At 44.9% G+C, this 18,259-nt stretch overlaps 1 protein-coding gene across 2 annotated transcripts in view; it reads left to right on the top strand.

Annotated features, from left to right (window-relative positions):
• Positions 1 to 18,259, top strand: part of LOC138259675 (cytochrome P450 2G1-like) — a 280,939-nt gene that overhangs the window by 19,130 nt on the left and 243,550 nt on the right. For both annotated transcript variants that reach the window (XM_069207549.1, XM_069207548.1), the window contains exon 3: positions 16,829 to 16,978. In XM_069207549.1, the coding sequence (XP_069063650.1) occupies positions 16,829 to 16,978 (150 nt within the window). The remainder of the gene's footprint in view (positions 1 to 16,828; positions 16,979 to 18,259) is intronic.

Genomic DNA, 18,259 nt, shown 5'->3' with positions numbered 1-18,259 from the left:
TAGAACCACTGGCTGCTCTGAAAAAATGTTTTCCATGCCATTCACAAAGGGGAAGGGGTCCTCTGGGGTAACTGCATTCGCGGTCACAAAGCAATGCAGCATTGCGCTGCGACTCGCAATTAGGAAGTAGAACACCCCATCCTAATTGCAACTCGCAGACCCGTTTTGCGTGTCGGTAACCAGGTTACTGACTCACAAAACGGGGAATGGGCATCGCGATGTGGTTTATGCACATCGCAAACAGCGAAATTCGCTGTTTGCAACGTGCAAAAACATTGCTACATCTGGCCCTAAGTGAGAGAAAGTGCATTAATTTGTGAAATAGCCTGTATTTTCAAAGTATTCTCAAATGGAAGGAGGGAGAGAATATGTGTGCATTTTTGTTTGTGTGTGTAAAATACCTCATGAAATCCCACAGACACTTCACCATACCCAGACTTCTGAGAAGGAGCTTCGGGCAGCACACTCATATATTTTACAAATTAATCACTGCTTGATATCATGCCCGTATCTAAGAGAGGTACAAGGAGACATGAGTTAACCATATTTGATGTCACTGGCAAATTTTTGCAAAGGAAGTAGTTGCGTCCTGCAACTCAGAAGAAAGAAAGGTGGTTTGCCGATGTTCTACAATGCTTTGGAACAGCGTTGAGGCACATGGGAAAATCTGAAATGATGAAATATTAGACCAATTCACAACTGATTGGAGACTGTTCAACAAAGCATTACATTTCCCTATTTATTTCAAACTAACATAAATTACCTGCTAAGTGAAGCCTACCCACCTCTAGAGGTTCAATACTGGAGTAAACAGCCATACTCTACAGAGGAGAATAATACCTGTTTCTTTGGGCCCTTGGAGGCGATTGTGTTGTCCGCAACTGGCCAATTAACAAGGAATGTGACGGGGCAATAAGAGTTGGCAAAAAAGTGACTGTTTTATTATTACTCCTTTTGACTTAATTGAAACCAAATTGATATGAAATTAGACTAACATGGCCTGCTCCCATTCATTCCCAGGGACCACCTAGACTTTGTGACTCCAGTCCCAGCAGAAGTTAACCAGGCCTTGGTCCTGACAGAGGGCAGAGGTCTCATCTAAAAAGGTAACTGGTTTAGGAAGAACCAGAGATCATTCTGGTGTAAGAAGGAGTTAACCATGGAGGTCATTTAGGGGTCGCTAGGGGTCATAGCTAAACCCCTGGCTTGCGCTTTCCTGCCCCTGGCACTGGCTTTGCGACTCCTGGCCTCAGAGGTTGCAAATTCAGTACCAGGAACACAGACACAGCTCCTCCTTATGGATGTCAGCTGGGGCTCCACTCTTTTTGTTTTCTGTCAGTTTTTTATTTCTACTAATAGTGAATAATATTGCATTGTTATTGCAATAAAAATGGAATACAATTAGCTGGAATATGCCCTTTGATGGCAGCTGAGGTAAGTAAAAATAGCTTTAAATGTATGTTGTGTGCGTGCCTACGGGTGAGAGTACGTTTATGTGAGACAGAGGGTATGTAAGTGTGAATTTGTGTATATGTATATATATGTGTGTGAGTGAAAATGGGGGTGAAATAGAGTGTGATGTCATTTCTGTTAGCCCTGGCATTTTGCTGAATTGACATCCATGGAGTCAACCATCCTGGATTCTGGTTTCTGGAAATGTTTACAGAAAGACAAAGGAGAGATGCTGAAAATGGAGGTGGGTATATGATGAAAAAGAAGACAGGATTGAGTGTAAACATTCTCTAGTCACGGGCTTTACTTTTCTTTGGCTGTTTGGGCTTCCCATTACCAAAAGCAAAAGGAGGAGCCCAGAAAGATATCTGCATGCCAACAGCTTAATTAGACGATGCACAGGGAGTGCCACAGGAAGATGGAGCCCATGTAGGGTAGAGGCTGCTCATGCCTTTGCAGCACTCTCTAGTTTGGATGTGTGTTGTGAAGGTGTGCTTAATGCCTTATTGCTCTCACTATCAAAGCAATAAAAGCTGTTAATTATCCAACCCTTCATTTTGCAACCTCCCCTATGGCTAAGGCTCCTAACTATAGCAAAGGTAGTTGATAACCATTATTGCCCAAACATTGAAATAAACAGTCCCTGTTTGCAATTTTATCTGCCCTATCCACTTTATTAGGACAAAGTGAAAATCTGAAGTGCCACAACCAGGGAACCACCCAAGTACTGCATCTAAAAGCCATAAATAGATCCAGTCCTTGGGTAGTTGGTTGGCTTGATTTTATGATTAACATGAGTTGTGAAAACAACATGTTTGCAGTGTTACATGAACCCTTAAAATGATAGTGAAGTGCCTATAAAAATTAAAGCACCAATGTAAAATATCAGTTTGCAGTTTATTGGAACCTGGGCACAGAGAGAAATTAGGTTGCTGGGTGGGGGGGGGGGCTGCTTAAGCTGCAGCCAAGATGCTTGCAATGATGAGCCACAATAGGTCAATAAATTAACCTGTGCTTAACCCTCTGGTAGCTTGGCACAAAATCAGTCAGGCTTAACTTAGAGGCAAGGTGTAAAGTATTTTGAAGCACACAAACACTAATAAAGTGAAAGCACAACACAGGAAAAACCCCACACCAATTTAGAAAAATAGGGTAAAATTTAAGAAATTATTGGATGCCAAAGCAACAAAGTTCAGTTTGTGATGCGGGAGGCCGAGCGCAGAAGGGAGAGTGCCACGGATGGTCATCGCTGTAGCATGAAGAGCAGGTCGGGTGTTGTGGATGATTGCTGCTGTAGAGCAAAGATCATGTGAGACACCATGGACGATTGTTGCTGGATATTTGCACTGGCGGTCCCCTGGGTTGAGGATGCATTAGCACAAAGTGCGGATCTGTTGTTGCCGGTCATTGCTGAAAGTTGTTCTAGTGCAAAGAGTTAGGCTCACTGGAGCTTTGAATTGGTGGTCAACACAGGTGGCAAGATCTTGGCATGCATGAGCCCATTTGCAGCTGTGAAGAACAAAACATTTCAGGATTTCTCCTTTCTTTTTAGAAGGAGCTGAGCTGATGCCACAACAAGGGTCCTGGACCTGAGGGGATCTCTTGAAGATCAGGAACTAACTATAACAGAGGCCAGTAGGACTCATGCAGATCCAGTTGCAGATCCAGGCAGGTCCAGTGCAGCAGCACAGATGGGCAGTTACAGGGAGGCCTCTGGAGCTTGTTGTGTCCCTGTAACTCAGAACAGGAGATCAGTCAGCTGAGCCTTGGAGTACCATCCTGGGATGAAGGGTGCAGGTCCAGTCTCGGACAGCAGGGCGGGCCTCTCGCAGTAGGGTAGTCCTCTAGCAGAGATGCTGTACTTCTTCTATAGTGTCCAAAGGTCCAGGAGTATAATGGATAAAGGGAGTGGGATTTTTTTTTTGGACCTGGTGTCCACTTTGAAGTGGAAGAAACATGTGGAGTATTCCCATATACAGAGGTGTCTCGAATTCCCTTCCTCCCTGCCTTTATTCCAGTCTGTCTGCAGGCACATTGGGCCACTGTACAGTCCTTTGTGTGTGCGCTTAGGCAGTGCCTCTGAAGTGCAAATGAGAGAGGGGACAGCTCATCCCCCTCATTAAGTCAGGATGACCCATCCTACCAGTACCCTAACACTGTATTGTGTGGCTGTCTGGGAGGAATACACAAAGACTAACTGCCAACTACACCTAGTCCTGTGACCCAGGAACAGGATGCAGGCACCAAATGGTTGGGGAAAGAAAATGCCAAATTTCTAAAAGTGTCATTTCTGGAATTGTGAATTAAAATCCGACTTTATCATTAATGATGATTTTAAATTACAATTCCCTAGACACCAAACATGGCATTCCTATCCACTCCCAACCAAATTTATGAATTATTAAATATAATTGTTAGAAATGGCTTCTCTGGTTGGCAGGCAGTTTGCACTCGCTCCAAGCAGGGACCGTCACTCTACTCAGGGTAAGGGAGTTACACTCCTAAGACAACCCCTGCTCATCACCCTGGTAGGATGGCAGAAGCAGTTAGGCTTATCTCAAATGCAATATGTAAGCTATTTGTACCAACACACACAGTAATACAGTAAAAACACTACAAAAGGTACAGAACACCAGTTTAGAAAAATAGCGAATATTTATCTAAATCAAACAAGACCAACACGACAAAAATTCAACACACAATCAAAGTTATGACTTTTTAAAGTAAAGAGTCTTAACCCATAGAAAACATTGGATGTCTTGTTTTTACACAAAATACCTAGTTTGCGTCAAACATAAAGCCGCATGGGCAAGCGTGCATCGCAAAACTGAGTGATGCAGTGATTTCTGACTTGCAAATGAGGCGGTGTGTCTTCTCCAGTCAAGTAGGCAGCATTTTTCTCTCCTGTAGAAGAGCGATGCATCGATTTCCAGGCGGGCAACTCGGGTCCGAGCAGGTTTACAGTAGTTTTGACGCCCAGCGATAATGCGTGCAAAATTCCGGCACATGGTGGTGAAAATCCACTCTGCGAGGGTGATGCATTGATTTTGGCAGCCGCACATGCGTGTTGCATTGATTTCCCAGCCACAATGCAGGTGATTAGGCGTTTTTTCAGCCGCAAAACAGGTGCTGCATCGATTTTGCTCCCACATGGCTTCTGTGCCTGAATTGCAGTCTTGGTTCCACCTGCTTCTCCTTTCAAGGGCTCAGGGACTGGATTGGGTACCACTTGGCAGGTTAGGAGTCTCAGCAAGAGAGTCCAGGTGCTGGCAGAGGAAGTCTTTGATGGCCCTGAGACTTCAGAACAGGTGGCAAGCTCAGTCCAAGCCCTTGGAGACACTTCACAAGCAGGAAAAGACAGCAAAGTCCAGTCTTTGTTCTCTCAAAGGTAGAAGCAGCAACTGTAGGCCAAACCAGCAAAGCAAACTCACAGGCAAAGGGGCAGTACTCCTCCTCCAGCTCTTTAGCTCTTCTCCTTGGCAGAGATTCCTCTTGATCCAGAAGTAATCCAAATATCTGTGGGTTTGGGTCCACTACTTTTACCCTGTTCTGCCTTTGAAGTAGGCAAACTTCAAAGGAAAGTCTCTGTTGTTCACAAGATTCTGCCTTGCCCAGGCCTGGCCCTAGCCACACACCAGGGGGTTGGAGACTGCATTGGGTGAGGACAAGCACAGCACTTTCAGGTGTAAGTGTCAGCTCCTCCCTCCCCACTCTAGCCCAGGAGACTCATCAGGATTTGTGGGCTACAACCCAGTTCCCTTTGTGTCAGTGTCTAGAGCGAATCCTCAAACAGCCCAACTGTCAGTCCGATCCAGAGGTGGATTCCACAAGCAGGCAGTGGCACAGAAAGGATAAGCAAGAAAATGCCCACTTTCTGAACGTGCCATTTTCAAACTGACCATCTAAAGAACAACTTTACCAAAAGATGTATTTTTCAATTGCGAGTTCAGAGACCTCAAACTCCATATATCCTATATTTAAAGGCAGTCCCTATCTTAACCTATGAGAGAGCTAGTCCTTGCAACAGTGAAAACTGACTTTGGCAGCATTTCACTGTCAGGACATGTAAACAATCTGTACAAGCCCTACCTTTAACTTACACTGCACCCTGCCCATGGGGTCACCTAGTTCCTACCTTAGGGGTGCCTTACATGGACAAAACAGGAAGGTTTGAGCCTGGCAAGTGTGTACACATGCCAGGTGGAATTGGCAGTTTAAAACTGCATACACAGACACTGCAGTGGCAGGTTTGAGCCTTGCTTACAGGGCTACTCGTGTGGGTGGCACAATCAGTGCTGCAGGCCCACTAGGAGCATTTGAGGCCCTGGGCCCCTCTAGGGCACCTTACTAGAGACTTACTAGTAAACCAAATATGCCAATCATGGAAAAGCCAATTATACATACAGTTTACACAGAGGATACATGCACTTTAGCACTGGTCAGCAGTGGTAAAGTACACAAAATACCAAAACCAGCAAAAGCAGAGTCCAGCATACAGTCTGAAATACAGGAAGCAGATGCGAAAAGACAAGGGAAACCACACCAAGGATGCCAGGTCTAACAGTAATAAAGTAACCCAGTTGTCTCCTTTGAGAGAATTAGACCTTGCTGTAGTGAAAAACAGATTTGCGAATTGTTCACTATCAGGACATGTAAAACCTAAAAGTACATGTCCAGCTTTTTAAATACAATGCATCTTGTACTATGGGCTGCTTCGTAGGAGTTTTCAGAATGTTTCAGCCAAATTCCCCTCCAGATATGCAAGCTGGCAAGCACGAGCAAGATTTAGGGGGTTATTACAACTTTGGAGGAGGTGTTAATCCGTCCCAAAAGTGACGGTAAGTGACGGATATACCACCAGCCGCATTACGAGTCCATTATATCCTATGGATCTCGTAATACGGCTGGTGGTATATCCGTCACATTTGGGACGGATTAACACCTCCTCCAAAGTTGAAATAACCCCCTTAGTGTCCCCTAATGCAATTTGCTATTGTGTGCCGTCGTGGGCGGTCATGGTCAGAGTGTTGCTACTCCAGTAGATTTGCTGCCACTCCAGTAGATTTACTACTCGAGTGGCAACAAAATAATCTTGAATGGCCGAACACGCTAGTGCGAAACATGCACATTTTCTTCCTGTTGGCAGAATTCTGCAGAATTTTACTGAGCTTCTATGTAAATCAGTGGAATTCCACAGAGTGGAACTGCATGTGTTCCGCCCACCCCTGCTGTTTGGAGCCTACCCTAGGGTGACATATGTATTAAAAAACAAGGTTCAGGCCTGGCAAAATGTGTACTTTGCTAGGTTGAAATGGCAGTATAAGACTGCACACACAGACTACAATGGAATGCCTAAAATAGATTTTAAAGGAATACTTAAGTGGGTGGCACAATAAGGGGCATATTTATACTTGTTTTGTGACAAATTTGCATCTTTTTTTTTACAAACATTTGGTGCAAAACTAAGCCCATGTTTATACTTTGGAGCTAGACCTGTCTACCACCAAAGTTATGGAGTTAAAGTCATTTTTGGGACGGGGAAACCTACCTTGCGTCAATGAGATGTAGTACCACTGTATTAGGGACCTACAAGAAAATTAAATATTCCAGTTGGGTGTAAACCAATTTTAACTTGCTTAAAGGAGAGAGTACAAGCACTTTAACAATGGTAAAGTGTGCAGAGTCCTAAGGCCAACAAAAATGATTACATTAAAACAAGAGGAGTGGAGGCCAAAAGGGTGGTGGAGTACTACCCAAGGATGTCAGGTATAACAGACACGGTTTCATGCTGCCTGCAAAGTAGCAGAGGACAGATACACAAGGCAGGTTGCCAAGGTCAAACTTTTTATCTGGAGATTAAGTATTCTTTTTTTTTTTAATTATTCAGTGTGGCAAGGAATAAGGTTTTGGCTGGAAAATGGATACATCACAATCAATCTCACGCTAATGTTGTTGGTTTTGATGCCAAAAGTAGGGTAATCATCTTATTTCAGGTAATCAAAAGCACTATTTCTAATCCTGAGTTTGAAGGCGAAAACCTAGTACACTCTGGACGTTTAAGCATTGGTTTGGTTCCACTGAGCTAATAGGACTTACACACCTGAAAGTAATTATGTGTGGGTTGAAAGCTCAGGACTGGCAACAGTGTCTGTGACGATACGGAGTGAAGTGCTCACCTCAAAGATGGATTTTGTAGCTGCTGAGTATGCTGCACCTCTGGGATAGATTTTCTGTCTTGCCTTGGTGCAACTTATTCCTTTCAGAATTAGGTTCTGATTTTGAGTTTGACCAATGCACATTTGTGACAGAGTACCCTCTTCACTGAGGGTCCACCTGCCCTATTTATAGTCATGACGACACTATGGGGGTCATTAAGACCTTGGAGGGCGGCATTAGCCGCCCGCCAAGATCTGACCGCCATGCGGCCGCCAATGCCGCGGCCATTTGGAGATCCCCGCTGGGCCGGCGGGCGGAAACCTGGTTTCCGCCCGCCGGCCCAGCGGGGATCATGGCCACAACATAGGAGCCGGCGGTGTTGCGGCCGTGCGACGGGTGCAGTTGCACCCGTCGCACTTTTGACTGTCTGCACAGCAGACAGTGAAAAGCCACATGGGGCCCTGTCAGGGGGCCCCTGCACTGCCCATGCCAGTGGCATGGGCAATGCAGGGGCCCCCAGGGGCCCCACGACACCCCGTACCGCCAGCCTTTTCCTGGCGGTTCAGACCACCAGAAAAAGGCTGGCGGTCGGGGAGTCGTAATCCCCTGGGCAGCGCTGCCCTGGTGAATTACATCCGCCGGGGCTGCCGGCCCCGGCGGTGCGACCGCGGCACAACCGCCGTGGTCATAATATGCCGGGAGGCACCGCCAGCCTGTTGGCGGTGCTCCCGTCGTTTTGGCCCTGCGGTAGTAATACCGCCAGTGTCATAATGACCACCTATGTTTCCTATGATTGTGACCCTGCTGACTCCACTGTTGGAAATCCTACACCTATGGACTGATGAAGTTGAAGCCATTGGTTATAGATACATCATACTGTCAACCAAATTAAGAAAATGTTCCCCTGTTGGTCTCAAACTAAAAAAATAGAAAGAATTATCCTGTATATTTGGAGAAAACTTCAACTGCGTAAGCGTGATTTGTTTGTCTTTTAACAAAAACAAATTCCCAGCTTGAGAGTTTGTTTTTTGTTTTTGGAAAACATAAATGTTTAGAGAGTGGCCACTTGAAACATGGAGGGGACCATTTATCAAACTTTTAGTGTCTTCAGAGGAGTTGCCGTGATGATGCTCCACTGAAAGCACAGAGATCTCTGCATTACAAAAGGGAATTTCAAAATATGCACAGCAGTAGTCCAGCCAGTTTAGAGGTGGAAAGACCTCCCCTATCCTGAGAGACGGTTTGACACCCGCCAAGTTCTAAGTCAAGCTCTTAGTCACTTTTATGGTTCTCAAAACACTCCAGCCAGCTACTGATAGAAAAAGTCAATAGTGCTGAACCTAGGCCCTCAGGACAGACTCCATGCACCCGTTGTCTCTTGTCAGGGGTCCTACATGTTCAAGTCAGTAGTGGTGGGCCCTCTTGGAGTCAGGTGCCCTTTGTGTTTTTACCCCTGGAGAAACAAACAGGAAATCAACCACTTGAGCCTTGGAAAGCAGGTCCAGTTCCTAGGAGTTAGCTTGGTTCAGGAGCCCATTAGTATTATTTCTTCCAGCAGGTGTTTCTCATTCAGGTGTAGAATTTCCAGTTCCAGGGATATTTTAAGGAGACAGAGGTGATGCACACGTCATATCCCCAACCTCCCTCTGAAAGTTGTCCAGGGCTAACTTACAGTGGGACCATGCAGTGCTGAGGTGTCTTCTATGATGTGCATCAATATATAAAACATATAATTACTTAAATGTCCTGAAGCCATGGGCTCCCTCCCAAGGGGTGCTGTTCAGGGTACTGGCTTCTTAGTGGAGCACCCTTACTGTGTTCTTTCAGATCCCCTTTGGCTATGCTTCTGTGTTTCTAATGTGACACAGATGCACATGTGAAGGCACTTTTTCGTTTGCATGCGATCACATCTGCAAGCAAATTAGGTAACTCTATCTATTGTGCAGGCTCTAAAATTTTATCTGTGAAATGATTATTATTGAGAGGGTCTCTAAAGCGTTATAAATACCATTTTAACCCGCCTCATCCTAACGTAGGGTTGCCACCCAAGCAGTCTTACATTTCTCCCCACAATAGGCTTTTTGTTCCACTGATTCAATAACACCCACTTATCTTTGTTTATATATTTGTAACCAAATATCTTCAATTTGTGACTTCTCAGTTCTCTGACATTAGTCTCCAGCTATCTGTGTCTCACTGTCTAGAGGGAATTCACACCAGCCAAACTGTCACTCGGACCCAGACAGGGAATCCACAAACAGGCAGAGTCACAGAATTGTTTGAGTAAGAAAATGGCCACTTTCTAAAAGTAGCATTTGAAAATTGACAATTTAAAAACCAATTTTACCAAAATATGTATTTTCAAATTGTGAGTTTAGAGACACCAAACTCAACATTTCCATCACCCCCCAAAGTGAATATGTGCTTGAAAATCACTTAAGGGTATCTTGGGGGATGTTAACCTATGAGGAACCTATGAGGAAGATATGCAACAGTGAAAGCTGAGTTTAGCAGTATTTCACTGTTAGGACACGTAAAACATATCAGTACATGTCCCACCTTTAACATACACTGCACCCTGCCCATGGGGCTACCTTGGGCCTACCTTAGGGGTGCCTTACATGTAGAAAAAGGGAAGGATTAGGCCTGGCCAGTGGGTACACTTGCAGGCTGAATTTGCAGCTTAAAACTGCACACAAAGACACTGCAGTGGAAGGTGTGAGACATGTTTACAGGGCTACTCTTGTGGGTGGCACAACCAGTGCTGCAGGTCCACTCGTAGCATTTGATTTACAGGTCCTGGGCACTTCAAGTGCACTTTACTATGGACTTTTTGGTAAACCAAATATGCCAGTCAGGAATAAGCCAATTACACATATATTTTACACAGGAGAACTTGCACTTTAGCACTGGTCAGCAGTGGTAAATTACCCAGAGTACCAAAAAACAGCCAAATCAGAGTCCAGCACTGTAGGAGGCTGGCCTGGTTTGTAGTGGGTACCTAAGGTACTTACACCTTATACCAGGTCCAGTTATCAACTATGAGTGAAATGTAGGCAGTGTCTAGCAGCTTAGCCTGTCTAGGGGTAGCTGTATCAGAGAAGCCAAGGCTGAACTAGGAGACATGCGAAGCCCTTGCAATACTAATATAGCCACACAGTAATTGTACACAATAAAAGACAATACTCAGTGTTACCAAAAATAAAGGTACTTTATTTTAGTGCCACAAGGCCAAAAATATCTGAGAGGCAATACTCCTACTGGAGGTAAGTATTATACACAATGTATAAACCAGTAACCAAAATTAGGTAAGTAAACAGACATAGAATAGTGCAAACAGTGAACAACACAATATATTGCAATAGTACTAGGGGCAACGCAAACTATATACTAAAATAGTGGAGTGCAAAAGTGGGAATCCCCCCTAGGCAAGTGTAGTGTGTAGAGGGGTGCTGGGAGTGTCGTGTCAGAAAACACCAAAGGTAAGCAAAGTACCCCACCCCAGAGCCTAGAAAAGCAGGAGGAAATTAGAGAAAGTTTCCTCAGAACACACTACAAGTCGTGATGGAGAATTATGCAAGAATCAAGCAAGACTGCAAGACTGCAAGCAACAAATGGTGGATTCCTGGACTTGAAGACCTGTGGAGAGAGGAGACCCAGTCCAGAAGTTGATGAAGAGTCCAGGAGAAACACAAGCCCCTGCCCACCTGGAAGAAGGTGCAAAAGTGGATTCTCCTGTTGGAAGAAAAGTACAGAAATGCACCAAAGAAGATAGCTGCAGGTTCCTGCTTCGTGCAGGAGATGTCCTACTTCGAGTCATTGAATGCAGGCTGTTTGCGTTGCTGGATTTCGCCAACAAACCTTGGTTCACACAAGTATGCATTTTGCATCAAAGAGAAGCTGCCCGGACCCAGGAGGGACCTGGGGGTCTCAACTCAGACTGAGGAGACGGGGGACTCACAGCACTTCAGAGAGTCCTCAGAAGACCAGGCAGCCCCCACAGGAGTCCCAGGACATGGGGACAAAGGAGTTGCAAAGTGCTGTTGTCGCAGCACTATACAGGAGGATCTCACGCCGCCCGGACAACAACTCAGAGAGCTGTGCATCGCAGGATGAAGTGCTGGAGACCTGGGCTACGCTGTGCATGAAGAACTTTTGGAATAAGTGCACAGAAGCCCAATGAGCTGCACAGGATGCAATACACTAGGGTACTGTCTGGCACTGTGAGGCAAGCTCTTACCTCCGCCAAATTTGGACAGCTGGACCTTTGGACAGTCAGGGTCACTTCAGTCCACCACCTCTGTTCCAGGGATCACGCTTTTCGACAGGAGAGGAGTTCCAAAGTACCGGTCGCTGAGAGGTGCCTGCTGAAGCAGGGAAGTGACTCCCTCACTCCACGTGAGATTCCTTCAGTTCTTCTGGTGCAGGGTGAAGACAGGCAGTCCTCAGAGTGTGCACACCTTGGAAACTGTTGCAGTTGCTGGCTGGAGCTGAAGTTGCAGGTCATAGTAGCCTTCCTGGATACTTTGTTGCAGTTACAACGGTTCCTGGAGAAGTCTGTGGGTGATCCGGTGGTCAGAAGCTGAAGCAGAGGATGCAGAGGAGTCCTGGTGGAGTCTTGCAAACCGAATCTGAGGAAACACTCAGAGGTGAGACCCTAAGTAGCCCTGAGAGGGGGTTTGGCTACCTACCCAAGCATGCCCCTATGAGGAGGGGTCTCTGATATCACCTGCTGGCACTGGCCACTCAGATGCTCCCAGAGGGTCCCCACACACTTTGCAATCTAAGATGGCTAGCCAGGGACACTCTGGAGGAGCTCTGGGCACCATCCCTGGTGTGGTGATAGACAGGGGAGTAGTCACTCCCCTTTCCTTTGTCCAGTTTCATGCCAGAGCAGGGACTGGGGATCCCTGAACCAGTGTAGAATGCATTGTTCTGCCTTCCTGGGATTGAGCTGCTCAATCCCCAGGAGGTGAGAAACCTGTCTGTGAGGTGGCAGCAGCTGGGGCTCAGAGAGCTGGTTTGGTAGTACTGGGGGTTCATGGTGGAGCCCCCGGGGTGCATGGAATTGGCCCCCCAATACCAGATTTGCATTGGGGGTTCAGTTCAATTTCACAATCTTAGACAACTCACATGGCCATATTCGGAGTGCCCATTGTGAAGCTACATATATGTATTGACATATATATAGTGCACGCTTATAATGTTGTCCCCGCACTCACGAAGTCTGGGGAATTGGCCATGGACAATATGGGGGCACCTTTGCTAGTGCTAGGGTGCCCTCACACACAGTAGCTTTGCACCTAGCCTTCAGTAGCTGAAGGTTAGACATGTAGGTGACTTATAAGTTACCTGGTGCAGTGAAAAATGGCTGTGAAATAGTGTGTGCACTATTTCACTCAGGCTGCAGTGGCAGTCCTGAAGAAAGGTTTGTATGAGCTCCTTAAGGGTGGCAAACGAAATGCTGCAGCCCATAATGATCTCCTGGAACCCCAATGCCCTGGATACCTAGGTACCATATACTAGGATTTATAAGCGGGGACCAGTGTGCCAATTGGAATTGGTATATGTAGTCACTAAATTATACTGACTCATTTGGTATATAAAGAGGGCATAAGCACTGGAGGTCTGTGTCACTGGAGCAGAACTCCAGTGCCACAGTCAAGCATACTGACAACACATTTAGGCCTCAAACTATGAGCACTGGGGTCTTGACTATCAGGATCCCAGTGAGACAGTAAAAACACACTGACAAACAGGTAGAAATTGGGGGTAACATGCCAAGATGCTGGTACTTTCGTACAAACACTTAATCAAAACATGGGAAGGAGAGGCAAACAAAGACAGGGGAGACCACACCAAGGATTCCAGGTCTAACAAGCATGTTTTGAAAGCTTGTCTCTATCATGAACGGATACATACAAAGGAGATCATTATGAAGTTGGTGGAAGTAAAACATCTGGTGTAAGCCTTATGGTTCCCCCTCCTCATCCACAAGTCGGGGAACAACTTCAGGCCTTATTTAAAGTTCGGCAAATGAGAAACCCTGTCACAAACATGGCAAGTATCCTTTGCACTGTGTTTCAACTGCATTTTAACCGATGGCACGCATAAGGAAGCAAACAGGTTATTAGTCATGTTTTGATGGAGTATCCCATCCATCATACTATAAACAAGGCCTTAACTTTTAAATTAATGTGCCTCAGTTGGATCCACTGCTAGCTTTCCAGGACTGTTTTGGGAAGGTAAGGGATTGCTAAATGTTGCATCGTGAGATGAGAAAAGATGACACCAGTATGGGCTGATCGGAGGATGCGTTACATAATAAAAATTTTACTTTAACTAGGATTTTCACTAATTGATTGTAGGCTAGTTTCCATTGAACTTGGAGAGGTGCAGATCTCTGACTTTCCCCATTCCCAATACATGATGACTGTGGCTTTGCCTTACACTTGATTCTCTAAGAAGACTCTTGACTGGGCTTATGATATGCTGACACCATCACATTTTTCCTTCTTTTTACCTTCATTAGTTGTCTCTTTTTGCCCCTAATTTTTCTAGATTATTTTTGTTCTCTATTTGCTTTTTACCATTCTTTAGGTCCTTTGGGAGATTCTATTCATTTATGATTTATTTAGGTAGATGACTTTAAATTGCACTGTGTGATAGTTTGTGCCAGTGATTATTTTCTGACGATCCAATTTTGTTTGTTGATGTTTTGTATAGTGGTTTCAGAGTTTCTTCTATTTCTTATGCTTATCCGTTTACAGTTCTTTCACATTTAGGGCTACTTGATTGCTAGTCTCTATTTTTACAGTATGTTTTTGAGATTTGTCTACCTTAATATGAGTATTAAGTTGTAATAAAATCCTTTAACTTTATTTCTGAGTTAGTTTTCATTGTGTGGCCAAATTGGTTACACTGTTTAAAATGTGATGCGGAATGGTTTTTCCCTATTTCTAGTTAGTACCTTTGCATGTACCCCAAGGTTTGAAAACCTTGTTTAGAGCATAACAGGTAAATGCTCCATGATTCTCAAACAGGAAATGTCGTCCAAGTAGTCCTCCAACATTTGTTAATATACTAAAAGAGTATTTGTCTGCTATTCTCTGTGTTTTCTTTGAAGCCCCTCAGGCAAATTAACTTGAACTAGTCCACCGCTAGCAATCATTTTCTATTTCTCAATGGTTGTAGTGGTCCATTTATCCTCAACGTGACAGACTATGGTGTTAAGTCATTACTTGACAGACTTCAACATATCCTGCTTTTTTGGTCAGGCAAAAAATCTCAGTCTATTAAATACCTGGTGAACATTAGCAAATGACCTATTTAATACATTTAATGGTGGCACACTAGACAGGCGGTACGTTACTCTAGTGCGCCAATCGACCTCAAAACATGTCACAAATCACGTGTTGAAATTACACTTTGTCATTTTATGCACCCCAGCTGAGATTCTCAAACTTTTTAGGAAGCTAATCAGGCCAAATCACAGATTAAGGCCCTGATTTATACTTGTTGACGCTTAATTGCGCTAATGCAGTTTAGCGTCAAAAAGTATACCGCCGGCTAGCGCAATCCCAGGACGCCTACTGGGCATCATATTTATGGGATGACGTTAGGCTGTGTTAAGGCCCGGTTTGTGTCAAAATAGTTGACGCTAACCGGGTGGGGGAGACGTAGGGAAAACTGGAGGTTGTGTGTCAAAGAATGGCGCTAGTCAGAAAATGACTCTAACCTGATTAGCGCCATAATTCGGTGCACAACCCCAATGCACAAGGACATGACTCCTGTCTAATTAAAGACAAGAGTCATGCCCCCAGCCCAATGGCCATGCCCAAGGGACTTATGTCCCATGGGCATGGCCATTGGGCCCAGTGCCACGTAGGGGGGCCCAAGTTAGACCCCCTATGGCACTTTTTTTTATTTTTATATACTCACCTCTACATACCTCTACTTACCTGGGACGGGGTCCCCCCATCCTTAGTGTCTTCCTGGTGTGGGTGGGGGTGAGTGTAGGAGTCTCTTGGGCCAGGGAAGGGCACCTGTGGGCTCTTTCCATGGTCTCCGTCCATGGACCTAGGCCCACAGGTCCCCTAACGCCTGCCCATACCCAGGTGTTAAATAATGATGATAAGCAAGGTTAGCGCCATTATTTAAGGCCCCTATCCCCTGTGCATGATTTTAGCACAGGGGATAAATATGGCACAAGGGCCACAGAGTTGTTTTCTGCATGGGAATGCCTACCTAGCATCTCATTGATGCAAGGTAGGTTTCCACGTCCAGAAAATGACGTTAACTCAATATCTTTAGTGCTAGACGTGTCTAGCGCCAAAGTATAATTATGGAGTTAGGTTTGCACTGAATTAGCGTAAAGAAAAATTATGCTAATTTGACGCAAACCAAGTATAAATATGGCCCTAAATTTGGGTTTCCGTGGCTTAACTTATTTGATCCTGCCATTGTATTTCAAAGCAGACTTTTTTTTAAAGACGTTTCTTTGGCAGTTAGTAGCACGTTTTTGGTGCGCTCTGGTGAAGGTATTATTCCTAAAACTTTATCAAAATGCTTCCAGACATTGTCGGGTACATTGTTTTTTCCACGGCAGTTATACCGTGCTTGATGCCTAGCAGTGTATTGTGAACGTAATAAAGCTTTGTTTTCCACATACAGAACAGTGAAAACTAACTCAAGAAAAAAGTTACATTTGGCAGTATACAGCTTGACAAAACATGGAGCGATTTATGGTAAAATATAGAACCAGGTAGGAGCTGAATACAGGAAATGGCATACCCAGGCGAAATACGCATGGCAGAGGGTGCATCATGGCATACGTACTCCATTTGGCACATCACGTGACCCAAAAGTCAAATTTCTATTTTGAAGATTGGAAACTGCCCAGGCAGAAGTGAAATAGCTAGTATGGCCTTTTGATGCCATGTTTACAACAGATCCGGCATCAAGACTATAAAAACATACATAGATAAAAGTAGAGCGAATGGGAAGCAACTGAAGAGGATAGTTGCACAGGTATCTCATCAGTAAAAAACAATAATCGTTGGACTGTTCTACATTCAAGTAATAGGATGCAGTTTTCGAGTCTTATTCAGCATTTCAGCATCAGTCAAATTTTACAAAAAGCTGTGCTCGATAACTGAAGGCAACTATGCAGTATGTGAAGCTTTTGAGGTAGAATGACATTTCCTTGTTGCTCATGCAGGTGTGATCAGCGCCAATGGAGAGCGCTGGAAGCAGCTTCGTCGCTTCTCCCTAATGACCCTGCGAAATTTCGGGATGGGGAAGCGTAGCATTGAGGAGCGTATCCAGGAGGAGGCAGCGTTCCTAGTTGAAGATTTAAGGAAGACACAAGGTTGGTATCAATTTCAAAATACAAACTGAAATGAGACCAAAAACAAAATGAGTGGCCATTTACAGGAACTGGCCGAGTGGTGCTAATTAGCACAGAGATGCTGTTAGTCATCATTTTACTTTTTGTAATGGTGAGATATTTGTGCTCAGTTTCATTCTGTGATACTCAATACTGTTTTGTAGCAGCAAAAATAACTCTTCAAATGTTTTCGCTGCATATCTGACAAAAGCCTGGAATTTTGTTGCTGCAAAACAGTGATGTCTGTTTAGTGAAAATGCCTAAAATATAAAGATTGTGTTATTTAGAATCAGATTGAGTGTTGGACGGATTAATATCCTTTTCACTTTTGGTGTGTGTATTTTCCTGTACCGAAAATATTTGTTTGAATACAGTGTATGGCTATAATATAGAGCAATGTCACCAGGTGTAATAAAAACAGTTACAATTAGAAGTTTGAAATATCTTAAGTATGAAGCTAAACATGAGAAACATTTACACCGAAGTACAATCCACTCTATACAATCGGTACTCGTTTGAAAACAATAAGGCCCATATTTATACTTTTTGACGCACAACTGCGCCAACGCAGTTGTGCGTCAAAAATTTTAACGACGGCTAACGCCATTCCAAAGCGCCATGTGGGTGCCTTACTTATTGAATGATGTTAGCCGGCGCTGCGGACTGGTGTGCGTAAAAAAAAATGACTCACACCAGGCAGCGCCGGCGTAGGGGAAAATGGAGCTTGGGCGTCAAAAAATGGGGCAAGTCAGGCTGAGGCAAAATTTTGGCCTCAACCCGATTTGCGCCATTTTTGTTTATGCCCAACCTCCATTGAAATGACTCCTGTCTTAGCAAAGACAGGAGTCATGCCCCCTTGCCCAATGGCCATGCCCAGGAGACTTATGTCCCCTGGGCATGGTCATTGGGCATAGTGGCATGTAGGGGGGCACAAATCAGGCCCCCCTATGCCACAAAAAAAATACGAAAAAAATACTTACCGGAACTTACCTCAACTTCCCTGGGATGGGTCCCTCCATCCTTGGGTGTCCTCCTGGGGTGGGCAAGGGTGGCAGGGGGTGTCCCTGGGGGCATGGGAGGGCACCTCTGGGCTCCTTCTGAGCCCACAGGTCCCTTAACGCCTGCCCTGACCCAGGCGTTAAAAAACAACGCCCATCAGGCTGGGCGCCGTTTTTTAAGGCCTGCCCCCTCCTGTGCGTCAAAATGACGTCAGTCTAAATATGGGGCACAGGCCTTAAAGTCATTTTTTGGAAGGGAACGTCT

The sequence above is a fragment of the Pleurodeles waltl genome, chromosome 9 (assembly GCF_031143425.1).
Source record: "Pleurodeles waltl isolate 20211129_DDA chromosome 9, aPleWal1.hap1.20221129, whole genome shotgun sequence".
Classification (NCBI taxonomy): domain Eukaryota; kingdom Metazoa; phylum Chordata; class Amphibia; order Caudata; family Salamandridae; genus Pleurodeles; species Pleurodeles waltl.
The sequence above is the reverse complement of the archived record's forward strand: the minus strand, read 5'-3'. Positions and strand labels throughout refer to the sequence as shown.